Source organism: Dermacentor albipictus, chromosome 7 (assembly GCF_038994185.2).
Source record: "Dermacentor albipictus isolate Rhodes 1998 colony chromosome 7, USDA_Dalb.pri_finalv2, whole genome shotgun sequence".
In the NCBI taxonomy this organism is placed as follows: Eukaryota; Metazoa; Arthropoda; class Arachnida; order Ixodida; family Ixodidae; genus Dermacentor; species Dermacentor albipictus.
In genome coordinates this window covers 136821186-136841943 of record NC_091827.1, presented here as the reverse complement: position 1 = coordinate 136841943, position 20758 = coordinate 136821186, and the positions used below count along the sequence as shown (strand labels likewise).

General features: G+C 45.5%; 1 protein-coding gene across 7 annotated transcripts in view; it reads right to left on the bottom strand.

Annotated features, from left to right (window-relative positions):
- LOC135897804 (uncharacterized) overlaps positions 1 to 20758 on the bottom strand; it is a 419017-nt gene that overhangs the window by 305151 nt on the left and 93108 nt on the right. For all 7 annotated transcript variants that reach the window (XM_065426504.2, XM_065426507.2, XM_065426509.2 and 4 more), the window contains 2 exons: positions 18169 to 18196; positions 5496 to 5644 (listed from right to left, as the gene is read on the bottom strand). In XM_065426504.2, coding sequence (XP_065282576.2) covers positions 5496 to 5644; positions 18169 to 18196 — 177 coding nt within the window. The remainder of the gene's footprint in view (positions 1 to 5495; positions 5645 to 18168; positions 18197 to 20758) is intronic.

Genomic DNA, 20758 nt, shown 5'->3' with positions numbered 1-20758 from the left:
CCAGTGGGACAAGAATTAAATAAGAAGCACACTAGCGAAAAAATCAAGTGTAAACAGCCACTCAAGCGAGTACCACAGTATCTTTATAAACAAAGCCATAAAGCCTCGCGTGCACCCACTAGGGGCCAGTGCAGCACTGCGGTTTTCGGGAAGGTCCATTAGAGATCATCTTTTTACACACAATAAAATTCATGTTTTGAATATGCCAAATTATTTATACACATTCCAAAGCTTATCCCTGTCCAAAAATTTGGTCAGTGACTGTATACTAATTGAGGAGGTGTGTTATCTGTTTGATAAGGGAGTACCAGTTGGGTCACTATAACAGGTATCTGACCTGATTTTTTGCATCGTGGATCAGCAACCAACTGCCACACAAGATCTTGGTATGCATGCACGATCTACATTCTCACCTGATTTGTCTTACAAATGCATAGTACGTAATTGCTGTTATGAACCCTTTAAGCAAATGAACCTATTGCAAAACCTCAGGACACTTCACCAGCAGAACATTCATTGCGGCAGGCTACACTGCACACCATAACCACTTATTACAACTAGTATTTATTAGTGTAACAAAGTGCATGAGTACAGTAGTCATGGCAGCCCTATGCTTTAGCTCCATGCCAGCCCCTTCCTCAGTCTACAGTCCTCCCACATGCAACCTGTGTGCAACAACACTACCCACTGTATTTGTTACACTAATAAACATTTTTATTGGCTATTATGAGGCTGCTAGACAGCAAGCATTCAACCTCGCTTCATGACTGGCCAACATGATGTTGGCCCCTGCTATCACCACAACCTGAGATGCACCACAACATCGAGTCCCGAGTGTTATCATGCTGTTTTGCAGTGCTGCAAATAATGTACGAATAAATTGCTTTGAGAAAACAATTACCATTGCGCAGGCAAGTCGACTTGGGCTGCCATAAAGAGCCTAAAAGCTTTGCAGCGTAACCCACCTACATAAATTTGCAATTTGCATAAATTACTCAATCATTTAAAAAATTTTACTGGCAATTTCCAGACATTTCCACATTGCTAGACATATTGCTAGACTCTGCGTGAACATAATAATCATTTTTCACTTCAGTTGAAAACTTCAAATAATTTTACCTTTTCCCTAGGCTTTCATTGTTGGTTGGCTGTTTATGATTGTGAATAAATATTGGGCCTGTCGGTTTCCTTTCTTCTCATTCCTTAACAATGACAGAACCTTTGGCCTTGCTTGGACGTCATTGTGATGACATTCATTAAATAAGTGATTAACAGCACTAAACTTACGCCGCCATGGAGATATGAACAATTAAAGCTAACTTGCAATGTACAAGTATCAAAGAATTCAATGAGACAGCGCTGTGGCATTGTTGTAGCACGTTTAGCATCTCAGATTAACATAGCTAGGTGAAGTCCTGATTTGCAGTTTTTAACATTTTATTGGTGGCAGAATAAATACCCATAAGAAATCTTTTTTATATCTAAATGTACAAAACAGACTGAAAATAAGCATAATCAACAAAAGGAAAAATTATTTTGTGGAATTTTTTTCAGAAGTAGGGGAAAAAGTGTACGTGGGCTTCACCCCAAGCCACGTGTGGTTTGTTTGAAATTTTTACAGACAACTCTCTTAATATGTGAATCATAGGTGTCCATTTCCTTTCCTTTACAATTACGTGTGTGACACCACGGCAGCCAGTCTCACCGTGCTTTCTTAAGAAAAAGCGAGTTGCGCGTCAAACTTCTCTTCCTCGTCTTGTATACCTTCTATAAAGGACAACTAACGCTTGCTGCCCATCTTTTAATGTTGGCCATAGAGATATAGTCAGAAATTTCGCATTGAATACCAAAACTCGGCAAGAAAAAAAATTTTTTTTTTCTGGTGTGATGCCTGTAGACAGCACTCACCAAAAAAAGGGGGGGGGGGGGTCAAAGTCTATAATGAAATTCCACGATCAGACCTATAAGAGATTAGTTTCTTACTGAGCTGGTAGATTTGCACTGCAATGCCATGTCAGCTCCTTCTGGGTAAGACTTAGGCGACCAGCACTGCTCAAACAAGGAAAGTCACTGGTGCCAATGTTTGGCAAATGTCCTTACCACAATGTTGATGACAAGTTCATAAAGAGACTTCCCTCATTTGACATGTTGATTCCAGTTTCTGGATAGAAATTTATTAATTATGCGATATTGCATTCTTTATTTTTTAAACTGAATTTTTAAACTCACCTATGGCATGCAGCACAATTCTACTTCCTGAGCTAGTTTACTCAGGGTGTCTACCGAGTTGACATTTCCAAATTCCCTGAGTTTTCCAGGTCTTACCTGAGCGCCTTTGCAAAATTCCCTGAGTAATGCAGATCTATGTTTTATGTCAAGATGGGCTGAAACCATATTGCCCGACGCTGTCACTCTCTAGTAAGCATATAAAATTTTTTTTATAAGAACGACTTAATCCAATTTGAATACTAAGGAGTAGTGTTTATGTTATTCAAAAAGAAAATAGAAGGGAGGGGTTACTAAAATACACAGCAAATAAAATGTCTTAAAAACAAGCAAATTGAGTCAGGCATTCTCAAATACAAATAAAAAGGAAATACATAAAGAAGCAAATATTTTCGAATATGAGCTATTTCTATAAACTGACGGCAAGCTCAGTAATATGAGGCCCGAACTTTGTCACAATTGGGATTCTCTCTCAACAGCTCGTAAGTCAACCTCAACTGTTCTGACATACTCTCAGCCCGCGCATGACACTGTTTCTGTTTCACTGCTTTAAAGAGTTTATATTGGTTTGTATGAAGGACACCTGCATCTCGGCATCAGCCAAAACTGTTTTTTGAGCTCAAGCTCCTTCAAAATGGCGGCAGCAGGCTTGCTTTCCCGTTCATTCCTCAATGCGCAGGTCCTTTCTGTTCTTGTCCTCCTTCCACCACTCGTTCGCCCCACGGACCACTTGAACCACATTCTTGGTCAATTGCACAGTCCTCACCCGATTTTTCGAACTCCCTAGGGGCCTCAAAAACATCCGAAAAATCGGCCAGTTGGCAAAAATAAATGTATGTCATTTACTGCCCTTAAGGGCTCAAACCGCCACAGGCACATTTGAAAACTCTCTGAAGGCTTGTAGGTACATGTAGGCATATCAATGCTCGCACTGTGACAGGAAATACCGGGTGCATGCGTGTATAGTTAAGGAATACATATTGTGTCCCGTGGCAATGGACCCTTTCCACGCTTGTTATGCTTCACTGCAATACTTTTGCCTATGCTTCACCCAGTAACATTTCTGTACGAAGGCGAAGCTGAGTTTTGGGAACCGGCATTATGCAACGCACCATGCTTTCCAAGCTTCCAAGCCAATCGCAAGGACCACAACGGCGGAGTCGGGGCCATTGCTGACAGTGGCGAATTCTTTCATTAAAAAACACAGCACCAAACGGCAAGAAGCTTGATAACGAACATCGAAGCAGCTAATCCTAGCGTTGCCGCAGTGGTACCTATGGCTGGCCAGTGGATCTGCGTGCGAGAGCACCAGTTCGAGGCAGCGAGGTAATCAAAATGGCAGCAGTGGTGGCTTTGATTAATGTCGTTTCGCACCTGTGGTCACAGCAAAACTCCAGAAAATTGGACGGCAAGGAGTTCTTGCATCCCAAATTTCAGACATTCTGATACATTGACTCTATGGGGTATGTGGTGGTGCCGCAAAGCCGTCCAAATTATCGGGTATCCGGAAAGTCGGTCATTGACAGTACACTAGAAACTCCTCCAGCTGACGACAGGACGTCAAAGACGATTCATTATGATTCCTGCCTATTACTCAAGCCAGCATTACCGGGCCTTTCGACCCTTTCAATAAAATTACAGCTAATTTTCCCTGAGAGATGCACAAATTCCATAAGTTTCCCCGAGTTTTCCAGACTACTCAAAATCCCTGAGAATTCCCGGTTTTCCCGGTTGGTAGACACCCTGTTACTCTGAGAAGCGGACATTATTTTTATGAGAAATCGAAATTAATATTACACCATAGGTGGTCTAAACTGCAACCAATTAACAAAGCTTGCTAATTAACTTTTAAACTAAAGACTTTATGACACATACTGAACTTTAAGAGCTTTAGCTCCTGACTGAAAGTCACATTCACTTGGAAGGAATTCTGAGGATGAGACTAGTTTCAATATACCGTATTTACTGGCATAATGAATGCATTTTTTTCCCCGAAAGATATGTGCAAAGTGCATTCATTATAAAAAGTAAAATTTTGAGGAATTTTTTTATTGGGGCCACCTCTAGAAAAGCCAGTTTCGCCCAAAAAGTGAACCCTCGATTGGGATAGCAAATGTGTAGACAGGAACAAGAAAGTAAGGACAGTAGTTTTATTGGCTATATGAACTTGCAAAGATTTGCTTCACGTAAACTGAGAGGCGAGAACACTGCACTCACAAAAGTATGAGCCACCATCGACTCAGCCCCCGATGCAGATTGCTTTGAAGATAGGGTGCGAAATGCGCAGTTGCTGCCAGAGTACTGCCTCCCCCCCACATTATGCGCGCGACGGAACACAGCATGCTTCCTTCCCGCTTTCCTCCCTCATATGTGAGAGATTGAGGCGCGATCATCGGCGCCCCTCGGGTGCGGCTGAGCAATACGCAGTCGCTGCCAAGAGTACAAACCCCGGCCCCTTGCACGTGAGACTGAGCCACAATTACCAGCTTCCCTCATGTGCTTTCACTCAAACCTACATCATGCGGCGCGCGGTGACGATGAAGATGAAGCGCACCTTGAACGTCCAGATAATTGCTATAGTAATAAAAGTAGGAAACGCAGTACGATTCAGCCTCCGGCACGGCTTGAGACACAATCACACCCGCCGAATGCCATATCAGACGCCGAATCATACCGCACATCGCCTACTTATGGCAGCAAGTTTAGGGTGCAATCATTAGGCCAGAAAAAGAAAACACCTTTTGACTGGAAAAGTGGGGGCTGAATTCATTATGCAAGTGCATTGATTATTCGAGTAAATACAATATGCATTCCCAAAATTTGGAAATGCGCTGGTGTTCCAGTAATTTTGAGCTTATATGCATCAAAGACGCATCATTAAAATAGGTGGAACAGCACAACATTTTTACCTCAAGTTTGACAGCGTTTATCGCAGAACTGGTGCTAAGTTCGAAATTTGTTTTAAGTGAATGTGCCTTGTGAAACCACTGGTCTCAATTTGTGTATTGCAAATGTGGGCTAAAGTAATCAGTTATAAAGTTGATTGGCTGAGCTTTTTTATTTGGTCAATTATGCGTCTGAATTTCCAGTCTAACTAATGTTTACCTCTTGGAGTAATCCTGCTGAATGAGTAGATCTGTGCTATATGCCACAAGAGATTATTAAAAATCCTGTTATTGCTACTAAAAGAAAACATCCAGTACAGTAATGCAAGAAGTGTGTGTGCAGTTATAGGTATGGAAACCGGGCAAGGTACAAATATACCCTACCCCCTCAGTTGGTGCAGTGTCAGCAGGCGCAGGCAGTGGAGTGCCACGCAGTGTTGCCTTCCGCACAATTTCGTGTGGCGGCTTGTGGATGGGCAAACGAACAAAGGTGAAGTGGTCGACTGTCAGGGGTATCTCACGATTGTTCGCCACTGCAAGTACAAAAAAAAAAATCACTTCTCCACAACCAAATGCACAGTATTCGTGCAATGCTAGCAATTATTACATCAGCATGCATCATGGCATATGAGCAAATATACATCATCCAGGCTAAACATTCAGTAGTGGCAGTACAACAGGACCAAAGTATTTGAGCCCCTGAAGAGCAGGCGATTACCTCAACCACTTGCACTGCTGTGCTTATCATTCTATCTTGATATGATTTCATTGCCTTTTCCTATAAATATCAGCAGCTGCCTCAAATAAATTGCACCTGAAGGAACAGCACTTGAGCTCTCTGTTTACTTGTATTCCTTTGGTTCCACATGCATTGCACTGTTTATTTTACTTGCTAGAATAGCAGCTTGGGCTTGTTGGTTTTCCATCCTACTAGTAACAGCGCAAAACATAGACGAGACACGTAGACGAGATCGTGTCTCGTCTATGTTTCGCACTGTTAACACCATGACTGTCCACTTTGAATCACAAATACTTCATTTGCTTGTTCTCTTTTCGCATGTGGGGGGGCCATTCTGCTATTTTCACGCAACAATGATGTTGAAAATCAACAATACACAAGATCAATGGTGACCCGGCATTGTTAGATGTTTTGTAGGTAGAACAAAATATTATCACTTAAAAATATTCACAGAGACAAGTTAGTTGCCTGCAAATACATGTACAGGGTGTCTACCAAGTTGACAGTTCCAAATTCCCTGAGTTTTCCAGGTTTTCCCTGAATGACTATGCAAAATTCCCTGGGGAACCCAGAAATTTGTTTTATGTAAAGATAGGCTGACACCATGTCGCCCAACGCTGTCACTCTCTAGCAAGCATGTTAACAAAAACGACTTAATCCAGTTTGAATAATAAAGAGCACAATTTATTTTGCTCCAAAAGAAAACAGAAGGCAGGTGTTAGCAAAATGCACAGCTAACAAAATATTTTCGAAAGAAATGGTAAAGCCCGTTGCAGATTGAGTCGAGCATTCTCAAATACAAATAAAAAGAATATGCATACAAAGGCAAATATTTTCCAATATGCGCCATTTCTGTCAACTTATAGCAAGCTCACTGGTATGAAGCCCGAACTTTCTAACAAGTGAGATTCTCTCTCAGAAGCTGGAAAGTCAACCTCAACTGTCCCGACATCCTCTCAGCCCACGCACAACGCCTGAGTGTTGCGTTTCACTGCTTTTAAGTGTTTATTCGGTTTGGATGATGGTCACCTGCATGTTGGCGTCAGCCATCACTTTGTTTTTTGAGCTCAAGCTCCTTGAAAGAAGCGACGGCATGCTTCCTTTCACGTTCCTTCCTCAATGCGTAGGTCCTTTATGTTCTCATCCTCCTTCTGCTACGCGTTCATCTGACGGACCATTTTTCTTTAAATTTAAATTACGGGGTCTAACGTGCCGAAACCACTTCCTGATTATGAGGCACGCTGTAGTGGAAGACTCCGGAAGTTTCGACCGCCTAGGGTTCCTTAACATGCACCTAAACCTAAGTACATGGGTGTTTTCGCATTTTGCCCCCGTCGAAATGCCGCCGCAGCAGCCGGGATTCGATCCCGTGACCTCGTGCTCAGCAGCCCAACACCATAGCCTCTGAACAACCACAGCAGGTCACGGACCATTTGAAGCATCGTCTTGGTCAGCTGTACAGTCAATGTCCGATTTTTTCGAACTCCCTAGGGGCCGCGAAAACATCCTAAAAATCGGGCACTTCGAAAAAATAAAAAAAAGAATGCATGTCTTTTATTGCCCTTATGGGTTGAAATCACCACACGCACATCCGAAAAAGCTCTGAAGGCCTGCCAGTACACTCATTAGGCATATCGGTGCTCCTACTGTGACAGGACACAACGGGTGCATGCGTGTATAATTATGGAATACATCATTTGTTCAAGAGAACAGACTGGTGGGCTAGTTGGTACTATATTGTTGGGGGAAGAAAGCAGGCCCACAAATGTAAAATAATGTATATTGACAACTGGTGGATATGGTGTCCAGGACACTGCCAGACTTCGTCCTTCTCTAGTCCAATTCAACTTCTTCATTCCCTTCACTGTACCATCACCCTCCCGGTGCAAGTTATAGAGCCTCACTTAATGGGGGGACATAGGGCTTAAACCTGGCGACGTGAACAACATCGCTGGTGACGTGGCGATGCACTGAAGGCTGACCTACCGAGGCGATCTCGTATGTCACGTTGGACAGTTGGCGCAAGATCTGGTATGGACCAGAATACCAGGAAAGTAGTTTTTCTGACAAGCCGACGCAACGTGAAGGCGTCCAGAGAAGGACAAGGGAACCAGGTGAAAAATGGTAGTCTCAGTGCCGAAGGTCGTAGCGTCACTTTTGAGAAGCGTGCGAGACTGTGAGGCGATGACAGGCGACATCTCGGGTCTGGGCGGCTAAATCGATAGCATTGCGAGCGTAACCAGTGCTGGGTGATTCTACTGCGGAAGGTAGCAACGTGACAACGGGACGGAAGGTAACAAGATAACAGGAGGTGATGAAGAGCTGTTGTTTGCTCGGAAGGAAGGTCAGGGGCGATCATCTTAGAAACATTGTCCGCAGGTGTCGAGTACGAAGGAGTGGGTGACAAAGGTCCGTTTGCACTGAGGAAGGACTCAGAGGTCAAAAACAAAATCTTAAATTCTTCCAAAGGAGTGATATGCGCTATGGCGATACCGTGTGGCAGCACATGTGACGAAAATCCAAAATTCAGGATGGGCACGCGAGCGCAGTTTTCGCGGATCCGGATTAAGGTGCTCGGTAGGGCAATATTACGCGATAAAACCATGCCAGTAAGCGGCGACACGACGTACTCGCCCTCAGGTACGGGAGGACAGGGCGTCAGGACATTCGTAGCCACCTGTGAAGACAGACTTGCAAATTCAGCAGAACATAAGCTGTGTGAAGCACAAGTGGTTGCGTCGGCAGGAAGCGGCAGATCCAACTGTACAACACCTGCAGAGCAGTCAATTTGGGCAAAGTGTTTCGAAAGGAAGTCGAGGCCGAGAATTAGGTCGTGTGGACAGTGTTCTAGGACGATAAATAGAACAACGGTATAATGGCCCCCAATGGTCACATGTGATGTGCACATCCCAAGGACAGGTGACGTACTCCCATCGGCGACTCGCACAGTGCACGGTATGGCGGGTGTCAGATACCTTTTTGAGCCTTCGGCGGAGAGCAGCGGTCATAACTGAAAGCTGCGCTCCTGTATCAATGAGAGATCTAACAGGAACGCCATCAACTTCAATGTCCAGTAGGTTTCCACATGTAGGCAGGGTCAACAGAGGATTTGTGGGCCGGGTCGGAGTTGCAGTTGCACCTCCGGGAGCTGCACCACCTAGTTTCCCGAAGCGAAGCAACCGGTTGCAGAAGGGGACAAAGAGCGGTGAACGAGAGGCGAACGGGACCTACGACCTTGCGGAGACGGGGAGCGGCTGGATCTTGGTGGAGCACTGTCAGCATTGATGTTCCTAGTCGGTGTATAGGGCAAGAAAGTATGATTGTCTGGTACTTGGAGGTAGTGAGTCAAAGACGACCACCGAGGAGGCGACGACCAATGGCTGCGGCCATGACGGGCGATGTGTCAAATACCAAAACAACTAAAACAGATGGGTTTATCATCCGCTGTGCGCCATTCAGCTGGGTTGCGACAGAGTGGCGGAAAGCTTTGCGTCTGGGAGCGAGCGGTCGGAGAAATTTGGTAGGTGTTTGTATGGCGGACCGAGCAGAGAGATGGAATGCCCAAACTTGCTATTTCCTCCCAAACGACCGCTTGTATAAGGGAGATAGCGGGTACGCTTTCCTGACAGTCTGAACGCACTGGAGCCGGGGCCATTGTCTCAACATCACGGCGAACGATGCGCGTTATTTCTTCCGGCCCTCTGGGCTGAACGAACCGCGGCGGGTCTTCACAAGAAGATGTCGCGGTGGTATTGGGCAATCGGTCAAAAGTTTGAGCGACGCGGCGGCCCTTCGCTTGTTCGAAGCACCGGCACTCCTTTATAATTGCATCCACAGTGGCACAATCCTTACATATCAGGAGATTGAAGGCATCGTCTGCAATACCTTTCAATATATGACCAATCTAGTCTGCCTCGGTCATATTGTCATCAGCTTTGCGACAGAGAGCCAGCACATCCTGTATGTACACAACATACGATTCTGTGGACATCTGAGCATGGCATGCAAGTTCTTTTTTTGCTGCCAGCTGACGACCGACAGGTCTGCCAAACAGGTCTCGCATTTTTTCTTTGCAGACATCCAAGCTCGTTAGGTCAGCTTCACGTGTGTCACAACATTGCTTCGCAGTTCCCCTCAGATAAAATATCACGTTTGCTAGCATCATTGTATGATCCCACCTGTTGTTGTCGCACACTCGCTCGTACATCGTAAGCCAGTCCTCAACGTCGGCGTTGTCCGTGGCACAAAATGTCCCCGGTTCCCGTGGATAAGTGAGGATGACCGTTGGCATGGGCTGCCGAGGCGTTGTCACTTGTGTCGGTTGATTTGCCATTGTGGCGGCAGGTAGACGACGTCTGCTGCGAAGTTCCGTGGTTGTACCCCGCACCTTCCACCAAAATGTTGCGGGAAGAAAGCAGCCCCACGAGTGTAAAATAATGTATATTTACAAATGGTGGATATGGCGTTCAGGCAACTGCCAGACTTCGTCTTCCCCTAGTTCAATTCAATTTCTTCCTTGCTGTGTGCTGTGTCTAGTGCTGTGTCTTCGTTTCCTTCTCTTGTCCTTGTGTTTTTTTTTCCGTGTTTTCCGACACTTGCAATGCTTCACCGCAATAGATTTGCGTATGCTTCACTGCATGGCACGATTGTACTAAGGCAAAACTAACAGTCGGAAACCGGCTTTGTGCAACGCATTGTGCTTTTCGAACGCCGAAGCCATGGAATCGCAACGACCAAAGGTGGAGTCGGTGCCATTGCTCACAGTGACAACTCTTTCAATGAAAAACACGCACACACGGCAAGAAGCTTAATAGCGAACGCCTACTAAGTTGCGGCGGTGGTGATTGGTTGACGATTGATGTTTGATGTTTAATGGCGCAAGGGCCAGGTGTGGCCAAAGAGCGACATACTAATGTTAATGAGTTCGCAGTGGCTTGATTGGTTCTGTGATCTTAATGTGCCGTGGCTGTAAAGGAGCCTAAAAGAGTTGATGCAAATTCCATAAAATGCACGAGTAATAAATTTATGGGAATGACTATTGACGTGTACTATGAACATTAAAATGCATTGAGAAAGAATGATGCAATATATAAAATATGTGAGATGCTAAAATTGTCTAGAGCACTTCTGCCTCACCAGAGCCCTTGAAAGCCAAGGACCTAGAGGCATGTGCTATACAAAGAAAACTATCGTAGAGGTGTCCTCTGGAAAGAGGATGCACTACGGAATTAATGGGCTTGTCACGTGTAGCACAACATCTTTCAAGTAAGCGAGGACTGCTTTGGTCTTAAAAAGCGGTTCTACACCAAGAAACATGGCCGGATGCAGAGGGACGTGATGGCTGTATGCAAAAGGAAAATGTTTCCTCCTGTCTCTTTGGGCTTCCTGGCACTCCAGGAAGACGTGGAGGACGGAAAGCCTCTCGCCGCATCTACCACAGGTTGGAGGCTCGTTACCGGTCAGGAGAAAGCTATGAGTGCTGAATGTGTGTCCTATTCCTAGTCTAGTGAACAGGACGTCTGTTCTTCGTGTTTTTGTTGTTGGGTGCCAGAAACCTAACTTAGGCTTAATTATATGAAGCTTATTACTCATTTCTGCGTCCCACAAGCGTTGCCAGTGGCTTCGCAGTTTCTTTCGGAGGAAAGGCTTCATGTCTGTGGCAGGGACTGCAGCAGAACGAATACCCTGTGATGCCATTGATTTGGCCATCTCGTCAGCAAGCACATTTCCCTCGATTCCTCTATGGCCAGGAACCCAGCATATTACTATATGTCTATGTGATAAGTAGATGTTACATAAGTGTGCGTAGAGTTCATTGAAGACAGGATTTTTATGCTTTTGTAAAGAAATGAGTGCTTTTACAAGACTTAACGAGTCTGTGAATACGATTTCTCTGTCAAGTTTCAGTGTCTTTATATGTTTTACTGCAGACAGTACTGCATAGGCTTCTGCAGTGAAGATACTTGTTAGGGGGTTCAACGCATCATATTCAGAAAGAGAGGGACCAACAGGAGCGTAGGATACGCCAGCATGGGATTTGGAGGTTAGGAGCATGCTTTGTGACCTCTACAAAGGATATGTCACATTCTATCACCTGCCACTCCCAGTGCGGTAATAGATTAGCTGGAGCCATTAGGCAATGTTCGAGTATCGGGACATAAATTCCTTCACTAAGTTCTCTTACACGCAGTGACAAAGGAAGTCTCATAGAGGTCTGTTACGAAAAAGTGTTTCACATGTCAAGTCGTTTACTGTCATGAAACACGGGTGTTCCTTATTAGAGCGCACTTTAAGGAAGTAGGTGAAGCTGATATATGTTCTCTGAAAATGGAGTGACCACTCATCTGACTCGACGTATAGGCTTTTGACAGGGCTTGTTCTAAAGGCGCCAGTGGACAGGCGGATACCCAGGTGCTGGACGGGGTCTAACATTTTTAGTGCGCTCAGGGCAGCAGAGTGATAAACCACGGCACCATAGTCCAGTCGTGATCGAACTAGGCTCCTGTAAAGATTCAATAAACACTTTCTGTCGCTACCCCATGTTGTGTGGCATAGGATTTTAAGTAAGTTCATTGTTTAAGACATTTTGCTTTAAGATATTTTATGTGTGGGATGAATAATGTAAGCCTGGAGTCAAGTATAACACCTAGGATTTTGTGTTCCTTGTTTACGGGTATCGGAACGGAACGGAACGACCAGGGCCAGGGCTTCCTTCCATGCGGTAGGGAGGTATCCTGCAGCCCATATTGCGTTAAAAAGTGCTAGCAGAGTAATTTGAGTATCACTGGGGAGGTGTTTAATCATGTCGTACGTGATCCTGTCCGGTCCAGGTGGGGAGCTCTGACATGCAGTCAGGGAGGCTCTCATCTCGGCAATGTTAAAAGGCGTGTTGAAGGGTTCGTTCTGCCTGCATTGCGGTTGATAGCCTTGTGTTCTGCTACTTGTTTGTGTTTTAGAAATGCCTTGGAGTAATGGTTAGAACTGGAAACGTGCTGGAAGTGTTCGCCAAGGGCGTTTGCTTGGTCTTCCAAGCAGTTTGCTTCACTGTTTACTAGGGGCAACGGATGAATTTCTTGCCCGTTAAGGCTTCTCAGCCCATCCCATACTTTTGATTCTTGAGTATACGAGTTTATATCAGATAGAAACCTCTGCCAGCTTGCCCTCCTTGCCAGTCGTCGCATCCTTCTTCCCTGCGATTTAACCTGTTTAAATTCTATTAGATTTTTTGCTGTAGGACTTTCGCATAGTTTGCTCCAAGCTTTATTTTGTCTCTTCCGCACCTCTCTACAATCGTCATTCCACCAGGGGACCCGTCTTTTGGATGAAGTGCCCCTTGTTTGAGAAATGAACTTTTCAGCAGCGTCCATGATAAAAGCGGTGAAGTATGAAACAGCATGATCTAAAGAAAAATTATCTATAAAATTCCGTGATATATGGGTGGATTCCCTAAAAGGTTCCCAGTCAGCTGAGGCCAGTCTCCAGCGAGGGAAGTGGGGATGCAAGTCATGTTTGTTTACGAAGTTCAGCGTTACTGGGAAGTGATCACTTCCGAATGGGTCTTTAATTACATGCCATTCTAAATCAGGAAAAATGGAAGCGGATCCGATCGCCAGGTCTATTCATGAGTACGAGTTATGGTGCGGACTATATTACATTGGTTCTTTCTTATTAAAGAGACAGGCACCGCTGGTTAAAAGGAAATTTTCAATGAGTCGACCTCTCGCGTCGCATTGCGAGTGTCCCCACATTGTGTTATGAGCGTTAAATTCTCCCATGAGTATATAAGGCTCGGGAAACTGGTCAATGAGGTTATAAAAGTCTGTTTTTTCGAGACGCTGGTTCGGCAGTATATAAATGGAACACACAGTTACTACTTTATTTTAAAAAATGGCCTGAACTGACACTGCCTCAAGGGGCGTGTTTTTTTTATTTACGAATACTGTTGGCCTGTCGGCCGTTACAGGGTGGGTCAAAGCAGCACTTGGACAATCAGTACAATACATGGTATTACAATTATACATATAGCAAAAAAACAAAAAACAAAAAAACCAAGTTAGTAGCAGTATTTCGGCAATTAGTACAGTACATGAAGTCAGTACATGAATAGTGTTTTAATATGAGAACATAAGTGAACAAAGAAGATACATAAGCGAAATATAAGGGCGACGGGTCAGCAAGCTACTACCGCCTTGTCTGCTATTATTGCTACACCATCTTCCACAAAGACCGTGCGGAGGCTAATGCCTCCACACGGTCTTTGCGGAAGATAGTGTAGCTTCGAAGAAAATTTGTATTAGTAGGTTTGAGATGTGTCTCTTGAACACACAGCAGCTTAGGATTGTATTTGTGTATTATTTCTCTAATGTCGTCGAGGTTTGAAGTCCTCGTACATTCTACTGTAGTATTTGTGTTTGCATTTTGATAAATGTGTTTGGTGCTCTGTGTTTAACAAACAGATTAGTTCACGGGCCTTTTGCAGGTGCCGTGACGGGAGTTTTGTCTCTTTTGGAGCGATCGAGAGTGCGTCGCCGCTCACTAAGTGCTGGTGGCGCTGGTGGAGCCACCTGGCTGGTGGTTGTGTCCATCGCCTCTTGCAAGGCTCTGAACACGCGCTGAGCGCTTTGTTTGGCGTGAAGGCCTTGGCAAGTTGGACGAGGCCTTTGGGGGCACCTGCCCGGAGGTAGATGGCCCCGTCTGCTCAGTTGGCGCAGCAGCGCTAGCTGCAGCCGCTGGGGGGGTGGATGGCGTCACTGCCACCTCACTGGGTGTGGGTCGGACAGCCGCCGGACTTCGGCAAATGTGTTTTTGGGCAGGTAGGATACCCGCCTGCGTGCCTCCTTGAATGTTATGTTTTCCTTTACTTTGATCGCGACAATTCCTTTCTCTTTTTTCCAGGATGGGCATGACCGCGAGTATGTGGCATGCTCCCCTTCACAGTTTACGCAATGGAGAGTGTTCTCGCAAGCTTCAGAAGTATGTTCTTGGGCACTGCACTTCGCACAGGTTTGATGGCCTCGACAGCTCTGCGAACTGTGGCCGAAACGTTGGCATTTGAAACATCTGAGCGGATTGGGCACATACGACCTAACATGGAGCTTGATGTACCCTGCCTCTATTGACTCGGGCAAGACACTTGATCCAAAGGTGATTATCAAGCGCTTAGTTTGGATTTCTTTGGCATCTTGCCTCATCTTAATTCTTTTGACATTGATTACATTCTGTTCACTGAAGCCCTCCAAGAGTTCAGCCTAAGTGAGCTCCAGCAAGTCATCATCTAACACAACGCCGCGGGTGCTGTTCATGGTACGGTGCGGAGTTACAGTTAGTTGGGTCTCCCCAAATGACACTAGTTTTGGCAGTTTCTAATATTGCTTCTTATTGCGGAGCTCCAGCAGGAGATCACCGCTTGCCATCCCGGTCGCCTTATAACTGGCTCCAAAAATATCAGTCAAAGTCTTCGATACAAAAAAAAAATGAAATAGTGCGCAGAGGTTTGCCAGGTTTTTCCGAGTGAACTACATGGAAACGTGGGAAGTTGTGGACTTGGCGTCCAAAAAACTGAAAAACTTCATCGGTGCACCCTCTTTTCTGAGGGCGATCAGGGAGTTGAGGAAAGGAGCTATCCATAAAGATACAGTAGAATCTCGGTGATACGAACCCGGCTGATACGAAATTCGGTGTGATACAAATTCGCAAAATTCCCCCGCCCAAAAGCATTGTGTACAATGGGGCGAAATTCGGATGTTCCGAACACTTTTCCACGTCGCGCCGGGTGATACGAACTTCGGTACCGCAACCGTCGAGCCGCCACCAACGAAAAAAAAAAAAAAAAAGGAACGGCGCAGCGTGCGTCAGTGCCAGTTTGGGATTCCGCGGCAGCAGGGAGGGTACCGAGGCAAGGGAAGCTTTCTCTCTCTCTAGTTTCGGGGGCGGTCTCTTCGTCTATTTCTTTTTAGTTTGTTGTTGCCGGAGGCTGGTGCCGCTGCTTATTGGTCCGTTCGCCCTGCGAACCAGCCAACCCAACTGGTCGAGCGCGATTTGTCCTCTCCACATTGTTTGTCCTCTCTCCGCCCGTTTCGCCGGTCTTTCCGCTACAGTCAGCAAGCAGGTCGCCACGCTAGCAGCAGCTCCCGCTTCTTTGTTTCCTCGTGCGCGACGACTACGGAAGTGCAGCGTGTTGTTTAGCATTGATCGCGTCAGCCCTAAAGGTACTGCAAACAGTACGATGTCGCGAAAGCGGAAGGCGCTGTCCTTGAAGGACAAACTGGATATTTTGAAGAAGGTGGACGAAGAGCCCAAGAAAAGGCGCATTAGGCCTGCCAATTTCTACGCTGTCTACCATCGTCGGTCAGCGCGACCAAATTATGCAGAATGTGCAGCACTTTGGCGTAAACTCCAAAGAAGCGAAGACTGCTCACCATGTAAAGTTAGAAGAAGTTAGTAGAACGAGTGTCAAAATGGTGACGATCAACCACCGTCGGCAGCCGAAACTATGCACGCTCTCGATATTCTGCGGCGTGCTGTGACGTCCGAGACTGTGCGTGAGAGCACTACCGCCCAGTTTTTCAGCTTCCAAAATTCTCTGCTGGCCAACCTCGCAGAGAAGAAGACGCAGAAGGACATCCGTGACTTCTTTGCACGTAAATAAATGTGTTTGTTTGTGCGTGTCTCATGGTTTCGGGACGGATTTCGCTCGTTTTTGGTGATACGAAATTTCGGGTGTTACGAATATTTTCGCCACCCCTTGAGATTCGTATCACCGAGATTCTACTGTATATGATATTTCGGCAGTAACGCCAGCCACCCACCGTGGAGTCCTACAAGGGGACGCTGCAGGACCTGTGAAAGACAGCCTGCAAATGCCAGCTGTGCATTACCACTATAACCAAATATGAAATAACCTAGGTTGGCTATTCACTCAAGTTTAACCCTTGCTGCCTGGAAAAATTGGAAGTAACGGGGAAGCCAGAAGACAGGAAAGGTGGAAAGTAAGGGAAAGACGAAGGTAGTAGGGAGAGAGAGACAGGAACAGGCAACTACCGATTTCCCCCAGGTGGGTCAGTCTGGGGGTGCCGGCTACGTGAAGGAGAGGCCAAAGAGGGGTGTTGCCTCTGCCAGGGTGCCTTAAAGGTCCGAACACCCATAATCGGCTCAACCCCCAGGATCCCCCTTTTCCCGGACACGGCTAAGCCGCGTACGGCTACACGTGGGAGGGTCCAACCCTCGTGTGTTCGGGTATGTGGTGTCGTAACACACCAAATGCCTGCTGACACAGACGCCCCTGCGGGGGCGGCGGTGGTGGCTACGGCTGCCATCGGATCTGCGTGCGAGAGCGCCAGTTCGAGGTGGCGAGGCAATCAAAACGGCAGCGGTGGTGGCTTTGATTAATGCCGTTTCGTTCCTTCGGTCACGGCGAAAAGTCAGGAAAATCGGACGTCGAAGGGTTCTTGCGTACAAAATTTTAGATACGTTTTTAGAGACGTTCTATGGGGTACATGGTGGTGCCGAGAAGCCGTCCAAATTATCGGGCATCCGCAAAGTCGGCTGTTGACCGTACACTGTCAACTCCTCCAGCCAATGACACGCCGTCAAAGACAATTCGTTGCGTTTCATCTCTCTTACTCGAGCCAGCATTACAGCGACTTTCGTTCCCTTACAATAAAATTAGAGCTAATTTTCTCTGATAGAAGCCCAAATTCCCCGACTTTTCCCCGAGTATTTCCAGACTACTCAAAATCCCCGAGAATTCCCGGTTGGTAGACACCCTGATGTAGCACGAGTGCACAAGAAAATAACCAAATGACAAGAAAATGAATAATAATGTTTCTCATTTCAAAGCAACATCGGTGGACTTAAAACAATAGAAAGCTAAACACGTTGGCAGGAATTCATGCTATAGAAGAGCAAGCATGAAAAACATGGACAGTATGAAAAAAGCAGGAGTGCAGTTGATGGTGTTCTCATTCCTCTCGTGTCCATGTTTTGCACTCCTGCTTTTATGTACCATGAAACCTGCTGATGAGGTTTCATATATGTGTGTCCATATTCTATGTGTGCCAGAAGCATCATACATCAACATTTGCTAATAAACCACCCGTTGTCTTTTCATGGATTTCATGGCCTTCCCATTCTAACATGTTCCTCATGCCTCACAGCTGCTTCTGGGCAGCTGAAGGTTCACACTTTGAGGACAACAGACACATTTCAGGCAAAGCTGAGGTTGTACAAAGATTGTTAACACAAAAAGCAACCAATGTATCTGCAAAATCTGACAGTGGGCAGTAGTAAGAATGAGAAAGTCCACATTACGCTACTTACAGTATGCTGCAACTTCAGGTCTTGATCTCTAGAGAAAGAGGCAAAAAACGAATAATTATTCTTCTGACATGGCAGAATACAGAAACAGAAAGAGCAAAAAACCAGTAGCTCTGCATTTTTCGAGCTGAATGCATTCGAACTAGAATAATAGTCTATGCTAGTTTGTCATAAGCAGTTTTTATGGACATGTCTGTAATCGTCTATCCAATCACTGTTCCTCAAATGCAAGTGTCAAAAATGGGGCCTCTGAGTATTAGCTTCTTGGCATTTCACACCCCCTGGTTGTATTGCTAAGAAAATGCACTAGAGCCACGTGTCCTCACCTTGCAGCTCTGTTTCACATCACAAGAGATAAGAGCCACGTCAGTTTCAATCATGTTCTTTTTCTTTAGATTCTAAAGTAAAGTGGAATGCATTTGGTATCCATCACTGCATATTGTATGTCTAGTTAACACTAAGCTCAAAAATAAAAACTTTTACTAAGCAACATGGAGTTTTTGAAATACCATGCTCTGCCAGCAACAAAAAGCTGTCACTTTTATCATCATCATTATCACTTCAGAATTTGCAAAAAAGATGAAGACGATACCCTGCATGCTCATGAGACATTTATTAAATTACTTAACCAGGGTGTGAATAAATGGAAAATCGGACATCCACCCTGTTCGTAGCAATTGCTACAAAGGAAACCCATACGGGTTCCTCGAAAGAAAAGCCTCCCAGTTGAAGAAAAATTCGTCCTGGTCCGGAACTCAAACCCGGGACCCACCGCCTTTCCGGGGCAGCCGCTCTACCATCTGAGCTAACCAGGCGGCTAGCAGATGGCTGAGGGTGGACGTCTGATTTTCCCGTTATTCATTACTTCTCTCCACCTTGCGGATTTCTGCAGAACTACTACGTCAACCAGGGTGTCTACCAAGTTGACATTTCCAGGTGCCCAGAGTTTCCCACTTTTTCCTGAGTGCCTTTGCAAAATTCACTGTGTGACACAAAACATTGTTTTATGTCAAGACGGGCTGAGTGTATTTTGGTTTGGAAGTGGGACACCTGCATCTCGGTGCCAGCCAACACTTTGCATTCTGAGCTCAAGCTCCTTCAAAGAAGTGGCAGCACCCTTCCTTTTTCGTTCATTCCTCAATGCGCAAGTCCTTTCTACTCTTGTCCTCCTTCCGACACACATTTGTTTCACGGACTATTTAAAGCATCCTCTTTGTCAGTGGCTGGATCAACAGCAAATGACATCAAGGAAGCTATCTTGTCAAGCAAGATCTTTACAGAAGACCACCAGGCGGTGCTCACTTGTCCCAGCATCGCTACTTAAAGGCCATCTTTTTCTGCTGTCGAACCGTTTTGGCAGCAGCGGCAGTGCTAGTGCACCAGCTCACGCGTTTCTTTCTGCTTGATCACATGATCACATGATAACATGATCTTGTTAAACATGATCTTCCCAAAGGGTCACTCGAATTTGGCTGGATCAAGAGCAAATGACATTAAGGAAGCTATCTTGTCAAGCAAGATCTTCACAGAAAACCACCAGGCGGTGCTCACTTGTCCCAGCATCGCTACTTAAAGGCCATCTTCATCTGCTGTCGACCAGCCTTGTCAGCAGCGGCAGTGCTCGCGCACCAGCTCACGCATTCTTTTCTGCTTGTACAGGTTGGTTCAAACAGCATCTGTCGTTTTCTTTCTTATCCTGTTACTGTCGCTGTTGGCAAGAGCTGTTTTTATGCTACTTGTGTCCTTGCATTAAGGTTTTAGTGTTTTTTAGTTGAGCGCTGTTAGATATGCCCATCTGTGCTGAGCTCGCAAAGAGAATACATGAACTGGAGTCAAAGACTTCTTAATGAATCGGATCATATGACTGATCGCATTGTTGACAAGATTATCGTTAACATGAAGACATGTGGGGTCGAAGTGCTGGACCTAAAGAAGCACAGGGACAGCCTTGAGTCCAGTCTAAAGTTTCTGAATGATCTGGTTGAAAAGATGCACAGTGAGAAGGCCTCACTTGTGGCAGAAAACAAAGCCCTGAAAACAGAAAGCTGTTCACTTTCCTGAAGGGTATCCAAACTCGAGCAGTACTCTCACTTGAACAACATCGAAATCAGGGGTATACCCTGTACTCAGAGCGAGGACTGTGTTGCAGTTTTGGAGACAGTGGGCAGGAAAATTAGATGTCCCATGACTTCCTCTGAAACCGATGTTCATCGAGTGTCTACTAAAGATAAGGGCAAGAAAAACTTAACTGCTAGATTCTGTTCTCGAACAAAAACGAATGATTTCATCAGCAAGAAACAAAAGGCAAGGCTCTGCCTGAATGACATTAGCAAGTATGACAAATTTCCTATATTAGTTAATGACCACTTGACATCACAAATTTTCTAAATCACTGGTGCCAAAAAGAGCCAACAACTGGAAGACTTGTGGACAGATAATTGTTAGGTTAAGGCTAGAAATACAAATGAGAGCTTTGTTTGTCAAATTGCTGGTGAGTCTGACTATTCTGTCTTCAACTGCCTCTATTCTGACTCTTAAATGTCATTAACATCCACCATGGATTCTTACCTGTCAACATCTGCGCCGAATAAAT